The 15,878-nt window shown below is 43.6% G+C and overlaps 3 protein-coding genes across 6 annotated transcripts in view; 1 reads left to right on the top strand and 2 right to left on the bottom strand.

Moving 5' to 3' along the window:
* The window catches only part of fgf18a (fibroblast growth factor 18a), an 81,674-nt gene that overhangs the window by 2,484 nt on the left and 63,312 nt on the right, over positions 1 to 15,878 (top strand). Inside the window, exon 1 of one of the 4 annotated variants that reach the window (XM_034689146.1) lies at positions 100 to 524. The exons of 1 other annotated variant lie outside the window; for it this stretch is intronic. The gene's annotated coding sequence lies outside the window, so the exon portion shown is untranslated. Of the gene's footprint in view, positions 1 to 99; positions 525 to 6,541; positions 7,077 to 12,321; positions 12,841 to 15,878 lie in introns of those variants that run through there. 2 more of the 4 variants (XM_034689145.1, XM_034689144.1) reach the window with 2 other exon arrangements.
* LOC117817636 (protocadherin alpha-C2) lies at positions 3,583 to 5,976 on the bottom strand. The gene has a single exon (XM_034690390.1). The coding sequence runs from the start codon at positions 5,974 to 5,976 to the stop codon at positions 3,583 to 3,585; it is 2,394 nt and encodes a 797-aa protein (XP_034546281.1).
* LOC117817637 (protocadherin beta-13-like) lies at positions 8,797 to 14,640 on the bottom strand. Its single transcript, XM_034690391.1, has 3 exons — positions 12,262 to 14,640; positions 9,379 to 9,945; positions 8,797 to 8,835 (listed from the first exon to the last, which is right to left on the bottom strand). Exons 1-3 carry the CDS (start codon positions 14,638 to 14,640, stop codon positions 8,797 to 8,799), a joined length of 2,985 nt encoding a protein of 994 aa, XP_034546282.1.

Below are 15,878 nucleotides of genomic sequence, written 5' to 3' on the forward strand. Positions count from 1 at the left end.
AGACTTGACACGATGTATCTGGAGCCCTTTGGCACAGGCTGTCTGACCACCATCTTTCCTTTCCTCGTCTCTGCTAGAAACAAACTGTACCAGTAGGCATCGTTGGAGACTAGAGTGGAGTCTGCGATGGTGGAGTTCCTCTCACTGATCACACTGTTCCTGCAGGGAGGAGCCGCTTTGCTGGGCCCGCTTTTCTGACACTTGAGCACGATGGTGACCAGTATGGTGATGAGCAGGAGAAACGACACCGAGCCCAGGCCGATGACCAGATACAGGTTGAGGTCTGAGAAGATGTCGTACCCTAGAGGCTCCTCAGTCATGTCAGAGTAGGTTTTCACAGCAGTCTCCACGGTGGACAGCTTGATGGTGACTGTAGCAGACAGAGCGGGCTGCCCGTTGTCCTTGGCAACAACGACCAGTCTCAGGTGGCGCGGGTCTCTGTAGCTGAACATCCTCATAGTCCGGATCTCTCCGTTGTACTGGTCCAGACTGAACAAGGTGGCGTCTGTCACCTGCAGAAACTGGTATGTAATCCTTGAGTTGTGCACAGAGTCTGTGTCCAAAGCTATCACTTTGGAAACCAGAGAGCCTTTATCGGTGGACCTGGGGATCTTCTCCTCCACCACAGAGCCGTGAGCACGCCACGGAGACACAATGACCGGAGCGTTGTCGTTCTGGTCCACAATGATGATGTGGACCGTGACGTTACTGCTGAGCGGAGGAGAGCCAGAGTCTCTGGCCTCGATGTGGAAAAGAAACTCCTTCTCGATCTCATAGTCAAAAGTTTTCAGTGCGTAAAGATTGCCGTTCTCTGGATTGATGGAGAACAGCATGGACATGGAGGTGTTGGCTATCTCCTTCTCCAGGATGAAATAAACGAGATACTGGTTTTCATGGAGGTCAGGGTCAAAGGCAGTGAGGGAGCTGAGCAGGGCTCCAGGTGCGTTATTCTCCATCACACGTATGGTATAAAATGACTGAGGGAACTGTGGGACATTGTCATTGACATCCAGCAGCTCTAACGTCATAGTTTCATTGTCAGATAAAGGAGGAGAGCCTCTGTCTGTCACCGTGAAGGTGATGTCATATTCTGGGACTTTCTCACGGTCTAACGGCTCTGACACCACTAATTCATAATAGTTATCAGAGGACTCTCTCAGTTTGAAAGGCATCTTATCTGGAATATGAAGATCAACCACTCCATTATCACCAGAGTCTTTATCACTCACACTGACAACAGCTATCACTGTGTCTAACTCTATGTTTTCATTAACTGGACTCTGAAATGATTTAATAGATATTTCTGGATGGTTGTCGTTCATGTCCTCTACCAGGATCTTTATGGTACACTGTCCTGACAAACTGTTGGCTCCTCTGTCGGTCGCTATAACTTCCATATCATAAATCCGGAAGTCTTCATAATTTAACATTCCTTTAACAGTTACCTCGCCCGTTTTGGGGTTCAAATTAAACATTGCCTGAGTCTTTTCTGACGTGTATAAGCTATATGAGTATATTAAATCTGAATTTGACCCCTCATCTAAGTCTGTGGCATTTAGTCGGACAACAAGACTGCCAATAGGAGAATTTTCCATCACACTGAACTGGTAGCTTTCTACATCAAACGTAGGGGCGTTGTCATTTGTGTCTAAAATATGAACCACAATACTTGCAGTGCCAGAACGAGACGGCATACCGCCATCTACTGCCGTAAGAATTAAATAATGAACAGCCTGCTGCTCTCTGTCTACATCCTTTTTCAGGATTAAATCGGCGAATTTCGATCCATCCCTCCCAGTTTGAATTTCTATTGTGAAATAATCGCTTTCACTCAAGTGATATGTTTTCACAGAGTTTGAACCTACATCTGGGTCAGCAGCATTGCTTACAGAAAAGCGTTCACCAGCCTGCGTAGACTCTGATATATCTAAATCTATCGTGTCTCTCCTAAAGTGAGGTGCGTTGTCATTTATGTCCATTATCTCTATTTCGATATAGAATATCCTTTTTGGGTTTTCTATTATAGCTTCCATTTTCATATAACAGGATGTCTTGGCGGGGCACAGTGACTCTCTGTCAATTCGCTCAACAATGTACAGCTCCCCAGTTTCTTTGTTCACGTCCAGATATTTCCTGTTAGTAATGGCCTCTATGCGCATTTTCCGTGCAACTAAGGTTTTCACATCTAGTCCCAAATCTCCAGCCAAATTTGACACGACAGAGCCTTCTTCCAGTTCTTCTGGAACAGAATAGTGTGTTACAGCTGACGTAGATTTTAAAATTTCAAGGAGAAGAAGAGTCGTCATCACATACCTTTTCCAATCTTCCGAGCAGCCAAAAAAAACTCCCATTTTTACGCCAGCTCTGTCTTATTCAATGCAGTCTTTTAGATCCTTCTGTGCAGCAATTTGACCTTCTTTCAACCAGTCAGCTTCCCAAAAGACGCAAAGGTGTCCCTGAAAACCTAAATTCAGCACCGGGAGCTGTTCTCTTGTGTTATTTCCCCGTTCTTTTTCTTCCACTGAAAGGATGTCTGTCATGGCGACCATGATGTCACAAGAGTATATTTCACTGAGGAACAGCGACGCTGTTAGAAACGAACTCCCTGAATAGATTGTGTTGCATTATTATTAATATTACGGACAAGTCGACGTTATGCAAAAGACACTAATATTATTTCAAAAGATTGCATCCCCAGTCCCTTAATCATTACTCAATTTGTTTTGCTATACAATATTTTAAGTTGTTTTTTAATTTTTAATTTTAATTTTGGGATTCTCAACAGATTAAATATGAACAAAGGGATAAAAAATATCCAAACGTTTTGAAATTTGGCACTAAAACTTGTACTTAGTTCTCTTTCTATCAATAGCGCTTTCTTTTAATATGCCAATTCAGAAATCAACAAATCCATTTTACCTCTAAAAGTAATAAAAACATTGTTTCGTGTGTCTTGAATATGGTGGAATATAAATGTTCATTTTTGTCCAATCTGCAACACTAACAGATGGAATACGATTTGGGAGAGTTTGAAAATGTAAATTCCCATATGTTGTGAGTTTTTAAAGCTTTGTTTTACGTATGTTTTGCTTCAACAGCGAAGTCTGACGTACATAGTGGAGGTTAAATGAAAATCAATACACCCTGTTCTGTACTAGGAGCTGTTATCCCTTCCCTTCGCTGCCAGGTCTGTCTCTGGATGAGATAATGTAAGAGTGCCGATAAAGTAAGCGAGAACAATGTTCAACTGCCAAAAAACAACGTATTTGTAGCAAAATACAAAAAGAGAATCACCCTAGGTTTTACGCAGCTGTTTCTACATTATGGCATTACTTGAGCATTTGTGAAAATTATTTTTTGATTCGCTTTTGTATCGACAACGGTATCAAAAATGCATTCATTGTTTATTTTACAATAGCCTGTATCCTAAATATTCACATACAGCCTATAATGCAAACACAGGACCATGTATTCTGCGTTTGCAAAATGTGTGACCCTATGACAAGATGAAAACACTATAACTTGGAGGAATTTTCATTAAATAGAACAGTTTTTAAGGTTGTTTTAGATCCAAAATTGTGTTCATACCTGCAGAGTGGAGGCTGCTGAGCCACTACTGTCTGTGAGTCCTGTTCCTCTCGGGAGACTGGACACGATGTATCTGGAGCCCTTTGGCACAGGCTGTCTGACCACCATCTTTCCTTTCCTGGTCTCTGCTAGAAACAGACTGTACCAGTAGGCATCATTGGAGACCAGAGTGGAGTCTGCGATGGTGGAGTTCCTCTCACTGATCACACTGTTCCTGCAGGGAGGAGCCGCTTTGCTGTGGTTGCTTTTCTGACACTTGAGCACGATGGTGACCAGTATGGTGATGAGCAGGAGAAACGACACCGAGCCCAGGCCGATGACCAGATACAGGTTGAGGTCTGAGAAGATGTCGTACCCCAGAGGCTCCTCAGTCATGTCAGAGTAGGTCTTCACAGCAGTCTCCACCGTGGACAGCTTGATGGTGACTGTTGCAGAGAGAGCGGGCTGTCCATTGTCCTTGGCAACAACGACCAGTCTCAGGTGGCGCGGGTCTCTGTAGCTGAACATCCTCATAGTCCGGATCTCTCCGTTGTACTGGTCCAGACTGAACAAGGTGGCGTCTGTCACCTGTAGAAACTGGTAGGTAATCCTTGAGTTGTGCACAGAGTCTGTGTCCAAAGCTATCACTTTGGAAACCAGAGAGCCTTTATCGGTGGACCTGGGGATCTTCTCCTCCACCACCGAGCCGTGCGCGCGCCACGGAGACACAATGACCGGAGCGTTGTCGTTCTGGTCCACAATGATAATGTGGACCGTGACATTACTGCTGAGCGGGGGAGAGCCAGAGTCTCTGGCCTCGATGTGGAATAGAAACTCCTTCTCGATCTCATAGTCAAAAGTTTTCAGTGCGTAAAGATTGCCGTTCTCTGGATTGATGGAGAACAGCATGGACATGGAGGTGTTAGCTATCTCCTTCTCCAGGATGAAATAAACGAGATACTGGTTTTCATGGAGGTCAGGGTCAAAGGCAGTGAGGGAGCTGAGCAGGGCTCCAGGTGCGTTATTCTCCATCACACGTATGGTATAAAATGACTGAGGGAACTGTGGGACATTGTCATTGACATCCAGCAGCTCTAATGTCATAGTTTCATTGTCAGATAAAGGAGGAGAGCCTCTGTCTGTCACCGTGAAGGTGATGTCATATTCTGGAACCTTCTCACGGTCTAACGGCTCTGACACCACTAATTCATAATAGTTATCAGAGGACTCTCTCAGTTTGAAAGGCATCGTATCTGGAATATGAAGATCAACGACTCCATTATCACCAGAGTCTTTATCACTCACACTGACTACAGCTATCACTGTGTCTAACTCTATGTTTTCATTGACTGGACTCTGAAATGATTTAATAGATATTTCTGGGTGGTTGTCGTTCATGTCCTCTACCAGGATCTTTATGGTACACTGTCCTGACAAACTGTTGGCTCCTTTGTCGGTCGCTATAACTTCCATATCATAAATCCTGAACTCTTCATAATTTAACATTCCTTTAACAGTGATTTCACCAGTGGAAGGATTCAGGTGAAATGTTTCCTGTGTTTTCTCTGATGTATATAAACTGTATGCGTAAGTTACATCAGAGTTTGATCCCTCATCTAAGTCTGTAGCATTCAGATGAATAACAAGGCTTCCTATGGGAGAATTTTCTACAATGTTTATAGTATAACTAGCTTTGTCAAAAGTAGGTGCATTATCATTTGTGTCTGAAACATGAACAATAACACTTGCAGTGCCAGAGCGGGCAGGTGTACCTCCATCTACAGCTGTTAGTATTAGATTATGAACAGACTGCTGCTCTCGATCTAAGGCACTTTTTAAGATCAAGTCGGCAAATTTTGACCCATCTCTTCCAGTTTGAATTTCAATAGTAAAGTGTTCATTTTCAGTAATGATGTACGTTTTCACAGAATTAGTTCCGACATCCGGGTCAACAGCGTTGCTTAATGAGAATCTTTCCCCAGCTGGCGTCGCTTCAGAGATATCCAGATGTATGGCATCTCTCCTAAACTGTGGGGCGTTGTCATTTATATCCAACATTTCTAGTTCTATGTTAAAAATTCGCAAAGGATTTTCGAGTATTACTTCCATTTTCAAGTAGCATAATGTCAGCGTTTTTGAACAAAGGGATTCCCTGTCAATTTTCTCTACAACATATAGTTCCCCAGTCTCTTTGTTCACATCCAGATATTTTTTGTTGGCAATAAGGTCAAGTCGCATCTTCCGCCGATTTAGTGTTTTGACATCCAAGCTCAGATCAGAAGCAAGGTTTGCAACAACTGATCCTTCTTTCATCTCCTCGGGTATCGAATAATGAGTCACAGAGCAAGTTACGTGATCATTAAAAGAGAAGAGAATAAAAAGCGACACGTACCGTACACAAGACTGCATTGTTACATCAGACCTAATCATTGTTCTTTTTATCACCAGCTAGAAGCACGGTAGTCGCTCTGAAAAATGAAATCCGCTTACACAGAACTTTGCTGCTAAAATCTCAGTCCGTCCTCTTAAATGGAAAAAAACGTTAAATCCGGAAACGTATGTTTGAATGATCAAGCGAATCAGCCGTCAACTCGCCTGTACAGTTTCAGCACCACGGAGATATTAAAGACTGTAGTCCGTCCCACAACGACGCCCTCTCAGGGCGACCACGCAACAGTATTCATCAAGTGAACAGCGCCACTGTCAGTAAATAAAGAGTAGTGTATCTAAATTTAGGAAAGAGAATACTAACTTTTAAAAGTACAAAAAAGGTGATTAAAGAGTATGACAGGAACGACTGCTAAAAAAGTTGTTTTAGGTATTATGTAACGGAAGTTATTTTTGCAATATCATATGATTGCGTGGTATTTATATAAGATTACAAACAATAAAGACCAGAAGTAATGTTGAAGTCTTGGAAATGTTCATACCTGCAGAGTGGAAGCTGCTGAGCCACTACTGTCTGTGAGTCCTGTTCCTCTCGGGAGACTGGACACGATGTATCTGGAGCCCTTTGGCACAGGCTGTCTGACCACCATCTTTCCTTTCCTGGTCTCTGCTAGAAACAGACTGTACCAGTAGGCATCGTTGGAGACCAGAGTGGAGTCTGCGATGGTGGAGTTCCTCTCACTGATCACACTGTTCCTGCAGGGAGGAGCCGCTTTGCTGGGCCCGCTTTTCTGACACTTGAGCACGATGGTGACCAGTATGGTGATGAGCAGGAGAAACGACACCGAGCCCAGACCGATGACCAAATACAGGTTGAGGTCTGAGAAGATGTCGTACCCTAGAGGCTCCTCAGTCATGTCAGAGTAGGTCTTCACAGCAGTCTCCACCGTGGACAGCTTGATGGTGACTGTAGCAGAAAGAGCGGGCTGTCCGTTGTCCTTGGCAACAACAACCAGTCTCAGGTGACGCGGGTCTCTGTAGCTGAACATCCTCATAGTCCGGATCTCTCCGTTATATTGATCCAGACTGAACAAGGTGGCGTCAGTCACCTGCAGAAACTGGTAGGTAATCCTTGAGTTGTGCACCGAGTCTGTGTCCAAAGCTATCACTTTGGAAACCAGAGAGCCTTTATCAGTGGACCTGGGGATCTTCTCCTCCACCGCCGAGCCGTGCGCGCGCCACGGAGACACAATGACTGGAGCGTTGTCGTTCTGGTCCACAATGATGATGTGGACCGTCACGTTACTGCTGAGCGGAGGAGAGCCAGAGTCTCTGGCCTCGATGTGGAAAAGGAACTCCTTCTCGATCTCATAGTCAAATGTTTTCAGTGCGTAAAGATTTCCGTTCTCTGGATTGATGGAGAACAGCATGGACATGGAGGTGTTGGCTATCTCCTTCTCCAGGATGAAATAAACGAGATACTGGTTTTCATGGAGGTCAGGGTCAAAGGCAGTGAGGGAGCTGAGCAGGGCTCCAGGTGCGTTATTCTCCATCACACGTATGGTATAAAATGACTGAGTGAACTGTGGGACATTGTCATTGACATCCAGCAGCTCTAATGTCATAGTTTCATTATCAGATAAAGGAGGAGAACCTCTGTCTGTCACCGTGAAGGTGATGTCATATTCTGGAACCTTCTCACGGTCTAACGGCTCTGACACCACTAATTCATAATAGTTATCAGAGGACTCTCTCAGTTTGAAAGGCATCTTATCTGGAATATGAAGATCAACCACTCCATTATCACCAGAGTCTTTATCACTCACACTGACTACAGCGATCACTGTGTCTAACTCTATGTTTTCATTAACTGGACTCTGAAATGATTTAATAGATATTTCTGGGTGGTTGTCGTTCATGTCCTCTACCAGGATCTTTATGGTACACTGTCCTGACAAACTGTTGGCTCCTTTGTCGGTCGCTATAACTTCCATATCATAAATCCTGAACTCTTCATAATTTAACATTCCTTTAACAGTGATTTCACCAGTGGAAGGATTCAGGTGAAATGTTTCCTGTGTTTTTTCTGACGTATATAAACTGTATGCATAAGTTACATCAGAGTTTGATCCCTCATCTAAGTCTGTGGCATTCAGATGAATAACAAGGCTTCCTATGGGAGAGTTTTCCATTATTTCTATTGTATAACTAGCTTTGTCAAAAGTAGGTGCATTATCATTTGTGTCTGAAACATGAACAATAACTCTTGCAGTTCCAGACCGGGCAGGTGTGCCTCCATCTACAGCTGTGAGTATTAGGTTATGAACAGCTTGCTGCTCTCGATCTAAAGTCTTTTTTAATATCAAATCGGCAAATTTCGACCCGTCTCTTCCAGTTTGAACCTCAATATCAAAATGTTCACTTTCACTTAGACGGTATGTTTTCACTGAATTAGCTCCAATGTCAGGATCAACTGCATTACTGAGAGAAAATCTCTCTCCTTTCGGTGTCGCTTCTGAGATATCCAAATGTATGGCATCTCTCCTAAACTGTGGGGCGTTGTCGTTCATATCTAAAATTTCAACCTCTATGTTAAAGATTCGAAGTGGATTCTCGAGTATCACTTCCAGTTTAAGATAACAAGTTGCCGATGACTTTGATGGACAAAGGTGTTCTCTGTCTATCTTCTCTACAACATACAGCTCGCCAGTCTCTTTGTTCACATCGAGATATTTCTTATTTGAAATGATGTCGAGTCGCATTTTCCTCTGCTTCAGTGTTTTGACATCCAAACTCAGATCAGTTGCAAGGTTAGCAACGACTGATCCCTCTTTCATTTCCTCAGGAATCGAATAATGAGTCACTGAAGACGATATTTCCCTGACGAAAAAAACAAGAACAACGAACAGCACGTACCTTCTGCATGGCTCCATTGTTTCAGAGCGTGCCATTGTCGTGTGTGCGTGCAATACACGTTAACCAGTGTAATATAAATTTCCAGCAATATTGAAAAATGTTGTAACTGCTCCGATTCCATATATCTTCATATTTATGTCATGCACCATATACCTTGGCGGTTGAAGACAACCGCGTTTACGGACTAGGGTTTCAGCACCACGGAGCTGTCCGGTCGTTCACTGATCTGCACTGGTGGAACTGACTCACTGTCATGGCGTTCATGGACTGGCATCTAACTTTGAAAACAGCGCCATCTCTTGCAATTATAAGCTAATGTCTGCATGAAGCAAATATTTGAAAAACATATCTGGTTTTGTTTTGGGTGTCAGTTGTTATTAGTTTATTTTGCATAATGCACGGAGCAAGTAACTAAATAAAATTGTCTTTAAATTGCAAAGTAAGAAAAAGTCAGCATCTATAAGGCATTTACACAAGAAGAACTTATCGGTTTTTTTACTCTCTTACCTGCAGAGTGGAGGCTGCTGAGCCACTAGAGTCCGTGAGTCCTGTTCCTCTCGGTAGACTGGACACGATGTATCTGGAGCCCTTTGGCACAGGCTGTCTGACCACCATCTTTCCTTTCCTGGTCTCTGCTAGAAACAGACTGTACCAGTAGGCATCATTGGAGACCAGAGTGGAGTCTGCGATGGTGGAGTTCCTCTCACTGATCACACTGTTCCTGCAGGGAGGAGCCGCTTTGCTGGGCCCGCTTTTCTGACACTTGAGCACGATGGTGACCAGTATGGTGATGAGCAGGAGAAACGACACCGAGCCCAGACCGATGACCAGATACAGGTTGAGGTCTGAGAAGATGTCGTACCCCAGAGGCTCCTCGGTCATGTCAGAGTAGGTCTTAACAGCAGTCTCCACCGTGGACAGCTTGATGGTGACTGTAGCAGACAGAGCGGGCTGCCCGTTGTCCTTGGCAACAACAACCAGTCTCAGGTGGCGCGGGTCTCTGTAGCTGAACATCCTCATAGTCCGGATCTCTCCGTTGTACTGGTCCAGACTGAACAAGGTGGCGTCAGTCACCTGTAGAAACTGATATGTTATCCTTGAGTTGTGCACAGAGTCTGTGTCCAAGGCTATCACTTTGGAAACCAGAGAGCCTTTATCGGTGGACCTGGGGATCTTCTCCTCCACCACCGAGCCGTGTGCGCGCCACGGAGACACAATGACTGGTGCGTTGTCGTTCTGGTCCACAATGATGATGTGGACCGTGACGTTACTGCTGAGCGGAGGAGAGCCAGAGTCTCTGGCCTCGATGTGGAAAAGGAACTCCTTCTCGATCTCATAGTCAAAAGTTTTCAGTGCGTAAAGATTTCCGTTCTCTGGATTGATGGAGAACAGCATGGACATGGAGGTGTTGGCTATCTCCTTCTCCAGGATGAAATAAACGAGATACTGGTTTTCATGGAGGTCAGGGTCAAAGGCAGTGAGGGAGCTGAGCAGGGCTCCAGGTGCGTTATTCTCCATCACACGTATGGTATAAAATGACTGAGGGAACTGTGGGACATTGTCATTGACATCCAGCAGCTCTAATGTCATAGTTTCATTGTCAGATAAAGGAGGAGAACCTCTGTCTGTCACCGTGAAGGTGATGTCATATTCTGGAACCTTCTCACGGTCTAACGGCTCTGACACCACTAATTCATAATAGTTATCAGAGGACTCTCTCAGTTTGAAAGGCATCTTATCTGGAATATGAAGATCAACCACTCCATTATCACCAGAGTCTTTATCACTCACACTGACTACAGCTATCACTGTGTCTAACTCTATGTTTTCATTAACTGGACTCTGAAATGATTTAATAGATATTTCTGGGTGGTTGTCGTTCATGTCCTCTACCAGGATCTTTATGGTACACTGTCCTGACAAACTGTTGGCTCCTTTATCGGTCGCTATAACTTCCATATCATAAATCCTGAAGTCCTCATAATTTAACATTCCTTTAACAGTGATTTCACCAGTGGAAGGATTCAGGTGAAATGTTTCCTGTGTTTTCTCTGACGTATATAAACTGTATGCGTAAGTAACATCAGAGTTTGATCCCTCATCTAAGTCTGTGGCATTCAGATGAATAACAAGACTCCCTATGGGAGAGTTTTCAATTATTGTTAAAGTATAACTGGCCATGTCAAAAGTAGGTGCGTTATCATTTGTGTCTAAAACACGGACAATAACTCTTGCAGTTCCTGACCGGGCAGGTGTGCCTCCATCTACAGCTGTGAGTATTAGGTTATGAACAGCTTGCTGCTCTCGATCTAAGGCATTTATTAAAATCAGTTCAGCAAATTTTGATCCTTCTCTTACAGTCTGAACCTCAATATTAAAATGCTCACTTTCACTCAGACGATATGTTTTCACTGAATTACTTCCAACATCAGGATCAACTGCATTGCTGAGAGAGAATCTCTCACCCTTCGGTGTAGCTTCAGATATATCCAGATGTATGACGTCCCTTCTAAACTGAGGGGCGTTGTCATTTATATCCAGAATTTCCACCTCTATGTTAAAGATTCTTACTGGGTTTTCCAGTATTACCTCAAGTCTTAGATAACAAGAAGCTGATGACTTTGTATTGCATATATTTTCTCTGTCTATCTTCTCCACAACATACAGTTCACCAGTCTCTTTGTTCACATCCAGATATTTCTTGTTTGAAATTATGTCGAGTCGCAACTTCCGTTGCTTTAGTGTCCTAACATCCAAGCTTAGATCGGTAGCAAGGTTTGCAACAACTGATCCTTCTTTCAATTCCTCCGGTATTGAATAGTGAGTCACTGAAGACGATATTTTGCCAACGAAAATGAAAAGAACAGCGAGCAGCACGTACCTCTTGCAGGGCTCCATTGTTACTAGGCATCCCATTGTCGTGTTTGCGTGTACTCCACTTCAACCAATATACTTCAAATTACCAGTAATATTGAAAGTATTTGTTACTACCTCGATCCCATACATTCCCATACAGCACTAATCATGAGAATACTTTGGCGCTCGAAACGACAAGCACGTTTTCAAATCGAAATTTCAGCACCTCGGAGCTGTCCGGTGGGTTAACAATGAGCACTGCGAGGTACCATCCACTGTCATGGCGTTTATGGGCTGACATTTTACTTTGAAAACAGCGCCATCTCTTGCATTGCAAAGGCAGTGTTTGCATAAATCACATTAGAAAACTACATATTTAGGTTTGAATAGTGTTTCAAATTATTTCTTTTTTTTAGTTATCAGATATCGCTGGGTTGAATAGGTAACTTCGTGTGCGTTGTACAACTAACATTGTAGAAAACACAAATTAGCCTTCAAAATGTATTAAAAGCTGAACAATTTTGGCTCTCTTACCTGTAGAGTGGAGGCTGCTGAGCCACTAGAGTCCGTGAGTCCTGTTCCTCTTGGTAGACTGGACACGATGTATCTGGAGCCCTTTGGCACAGGCTGTCTGACCACCATCTTTCCTTTCCTGGTCTCTGCTAGAAACAGACTGTACCAGTAGGCATCGTTGGAGACCAGAGTGGAGTCTGCGATGGTGGAGTTCCTCTCACTGATCACACTGTTCCTGCAGGGAGGAGCCGCTTTGCTGGGCCCGCTTTTCTGACACTTGAGCACGATGGTGACCAGTATGGTGATGAGCAGGAGAAACGACACCGAGCCCAGACCGATGACCAGATACAGGTTGAGGTCTGAGAAGATGTCGTACCCTAGGGGCTCCTCAGTCATGTCAGAGTAGGTCTTCACAGCAGTCTCCACCGTGGACAGCTTGATGGTGACTGTAGCAGACAGAGCAGGCTGCCCATTGTCCTTTGCAACAACAACCAGTCTCAGGTGACGCGGGTCTCTGTAGCTGAACATCCTCATAGTCCGGATCTCTCCGTTGTACTGGTCCAGACTGAACAAGGTGGCGTCAGTCACCTGTAGAAACTGGTAGGTAATCCTTGAGTTGTGCACCGAGTCTGTGTCCAAAGCTATCACTTTGGAAACCAGAGAGCCTTTATCGGTGGACCTGGGGATCTTCTCCTCCACCACCGAGCCGTGCGCGCGCCACGGAGACACAATGACCGGAGCGTTGTCATTCTGGTCTACTATGATGATGTGGACCGTGACGTTACTGCTGAGAGGGGGAGAGCCAGAGTCTCTGGCCTCGATGTGGAAAAGAAACTCCTTCTCGATCTCATAGTCAAAAGTTTTCAGTGCGTAAAGATTGCCGTTCTCTGGATTGATGGAGAACAGCATGGACATGGAGGTGTTGGCTATCTCCTTCTCCAGGATGAAATACACGAGATACTGGTTTTCATGGAGGTCAGGGTCAAAGGCAGTGAGGGAGCTGAGCAGGGCTCCAGGTGCGTTATTCTCCATCACACGTATGGTATAAAATGACTGAGGGAACTGTGGCGCGTTATCATTGACATCCAGCAGATGCAGATGTAACGTTTCATTATCAGATAACGGAGGATTTCCTGCATCAGTCACAATTAGTATGATATCATATTCCGAAACTAACTCACGATCTAAGGGTGCAGACACAATGAGCTTGTAATGCATGGGTCCATCTGATGACTGATTAAGAATAAAGGGCAAGTTCTGATTTAAGGATAAGCTCACTTCGCCATTATCGCCAGTGTCTCTGTCACTTATGCCCACCAGAGCAATGACAGTTCCTACAGGGATGTTCTCATCCACTGTGCTTTTGACGGACTGTATGGTTATTTCCGGATAATTATCATTCATATCGGTCACGTGCGCGACTACTGTACACTGGCCCAGTAAGGGATGTGTCCCTTTGTCCCTGGCCTCAATGTGCATCTCATAAAACTTCATGTCTTCATAGTCAATTGTGCCCTTCACAGTTATCTCTCCAGTGTTAGGACTCAGTGCAAAGACGTCCTGTGTTTTCTCTGACGTGTAAAGGGTGAATGAGTACACTATCTCTGAATTAAGACCCTCATCAAGATCCGTAGCATTCAGCTTCATCACCAAGGCTCCTATAGGGGAATTTTCTGTCATGTTAATAGTGTAGGTCTGCTTGTCAAACCGAGGAGGATTATCGTTTGTGTCCTGTACATTAACAATGATGTTGGCAGTGCCGGAGCGCACAGGGACCCCGCCGTCCACAGCAGTCAGGACTAGATTATGTACCGCTTTCTCCTCTCTATCTAAAGATTTCGCCAACACCAAATCAACATACTGAGTGCCATCACTGCCCGTCTGAATTTCGATTGTGAAATGTTCACTAACACTGAGTTTGTATGTTTTGATCGTATTTATGCCAACATCTGGATCCACAGCATTAGGCAGGGAGAACCTCTCTCCTGGTGCTGCTGATTCTGAGACGTCGAGCTCTACCCTGTCTCGTCGAAAATGTGGTGCGTTGTCATTTATGTCCGTTATTCCAAGCTCAATGTTAAAGATGCGTAATGGGCTCTCTATGATAACGTCAAGCTTCAGGAAACAAGAGGCTATCTTCGGACAAAGATGTTCCCTGTCCATCTTTTCCACGATAAACAATTCCCCTGTCTTTTTATTGACGTCTAAATATTTTTTGTTATGAAAAATATCAAGTTTTACCTCTCGCTGTGCCAAACCTCCAAGCTCCAGTCCCAAATCCTCAGCCAGATTAGCCACAACAGAGCCCCTCTCCATCTCCTCGGCTATGGAGTAACGAGTCACAGACAAAGCTCTGGGCCATACTGCACACAAGACAAAGACCGTGGTCCAAAAATGCATCCTTTCGTCTGCTGGAAAAATAGTCCAGGAAATAAAATTCGCGGTTGCTTTTGATGATGTCAGATATCTGACAAAATATCCCAGGACATGTGTGGGGTGTGTTGTTAATTCAAAAAGTAATGATGTATCTGCCAGAAACCCGTGTCCAGCTCTTAAGAAATGGGTGTGTCAAGATTTGAGGAGAGAGATGTTTTATGCTTTAGTGGTAGACAGTGACACCATGTGACAGAGACTGAAGATGGTGCAGTACTTGTTAAAGAATCAGCTTTGAGAATGGCTTCAGAATAAACCCTTACATTGATGATTTGTTATTCTCGTTTTAAAGATCAGGATTATTCATAACTTTAATTTTAAGTTCAGTTTCACAGCGTGCCAAAATTGGTTTGTTACATGCTTCCTCATTACAGTTTTTCACGCAAGTTAACTATCTACTTAACTATATTTTGAATTATCTTAAGCCTAAAGAGGGTTTTATTCCTTTAACTGACCTCATTACACCTATGTCAACATTAGAAGCCCAACACACACTTCTGCAATGCAATCAAGTGACACCACTATCGACTGAACAAAAAACTGCTATTTGATACAATCCCCAAATAGTAAACACCCAACACTTATACAAATATGCAATCATTGACTGTGCTGTTATCTTTGAAATAATATCATATGCTGTTTCTGGAAGGACTTTCCAAACCCTCTCTACACAGTACCAATAATCAAAAAGACAGTGGCTCATTACTATAACCTCAGCAGAAAGATATTAACCCAGTCTGTCCTCCCTTTGTAGAATTTTTATTTCTATCTCATGTCAGGGTGTAAATATATCTTGTCTGTGGACATGGAGGTCAGGTAAGCTTGCAACTGTGAGTGAATGAGTAGTCTGTCTAACAGAGTAACATGCCTCTTATATGCTATTTAACATGTCACCTTATGAATATGTAATTTAAGGTTTGAAGGGGGGGGGGGGGGGGCTTTAATGGATCCTTTGTATTTTTTTCTCATAATCAAACTATTTGGATGTGCACATGCAACCATATTAAAGAAATAATGACAAACATCACTTTTCATTTACTAATTATAATACAATAAAACTGAATGATGCAAATTATGTTATGTTTAATTGTTTTTTTTTGTCTTTGCATTTACCCAAATCCCTTGCCAAGGGTTGTTCTCTGAGATTGGAGGGTGTTGCTAATTGTTTTGGTAAAAATGTAACAAAATACAGTTCACATTTCCTG

The sequence above is a fragment of the Notolabrus celidotus genome, chromosome 8 (assembly GCF_009762535.1).
Source record: "Notolabrus celidotus isolate fNotCel1 chromosome 8, fNotCel1.pri, whole genome shotgun sequence".
In the NCBI taxonomy this organism is placed as follows: Eukaryota; Metazoa; Chordata; class Actinopteri; order Labriformes; family Labridae; genus Notolabrus; species Notolabrus celidotus.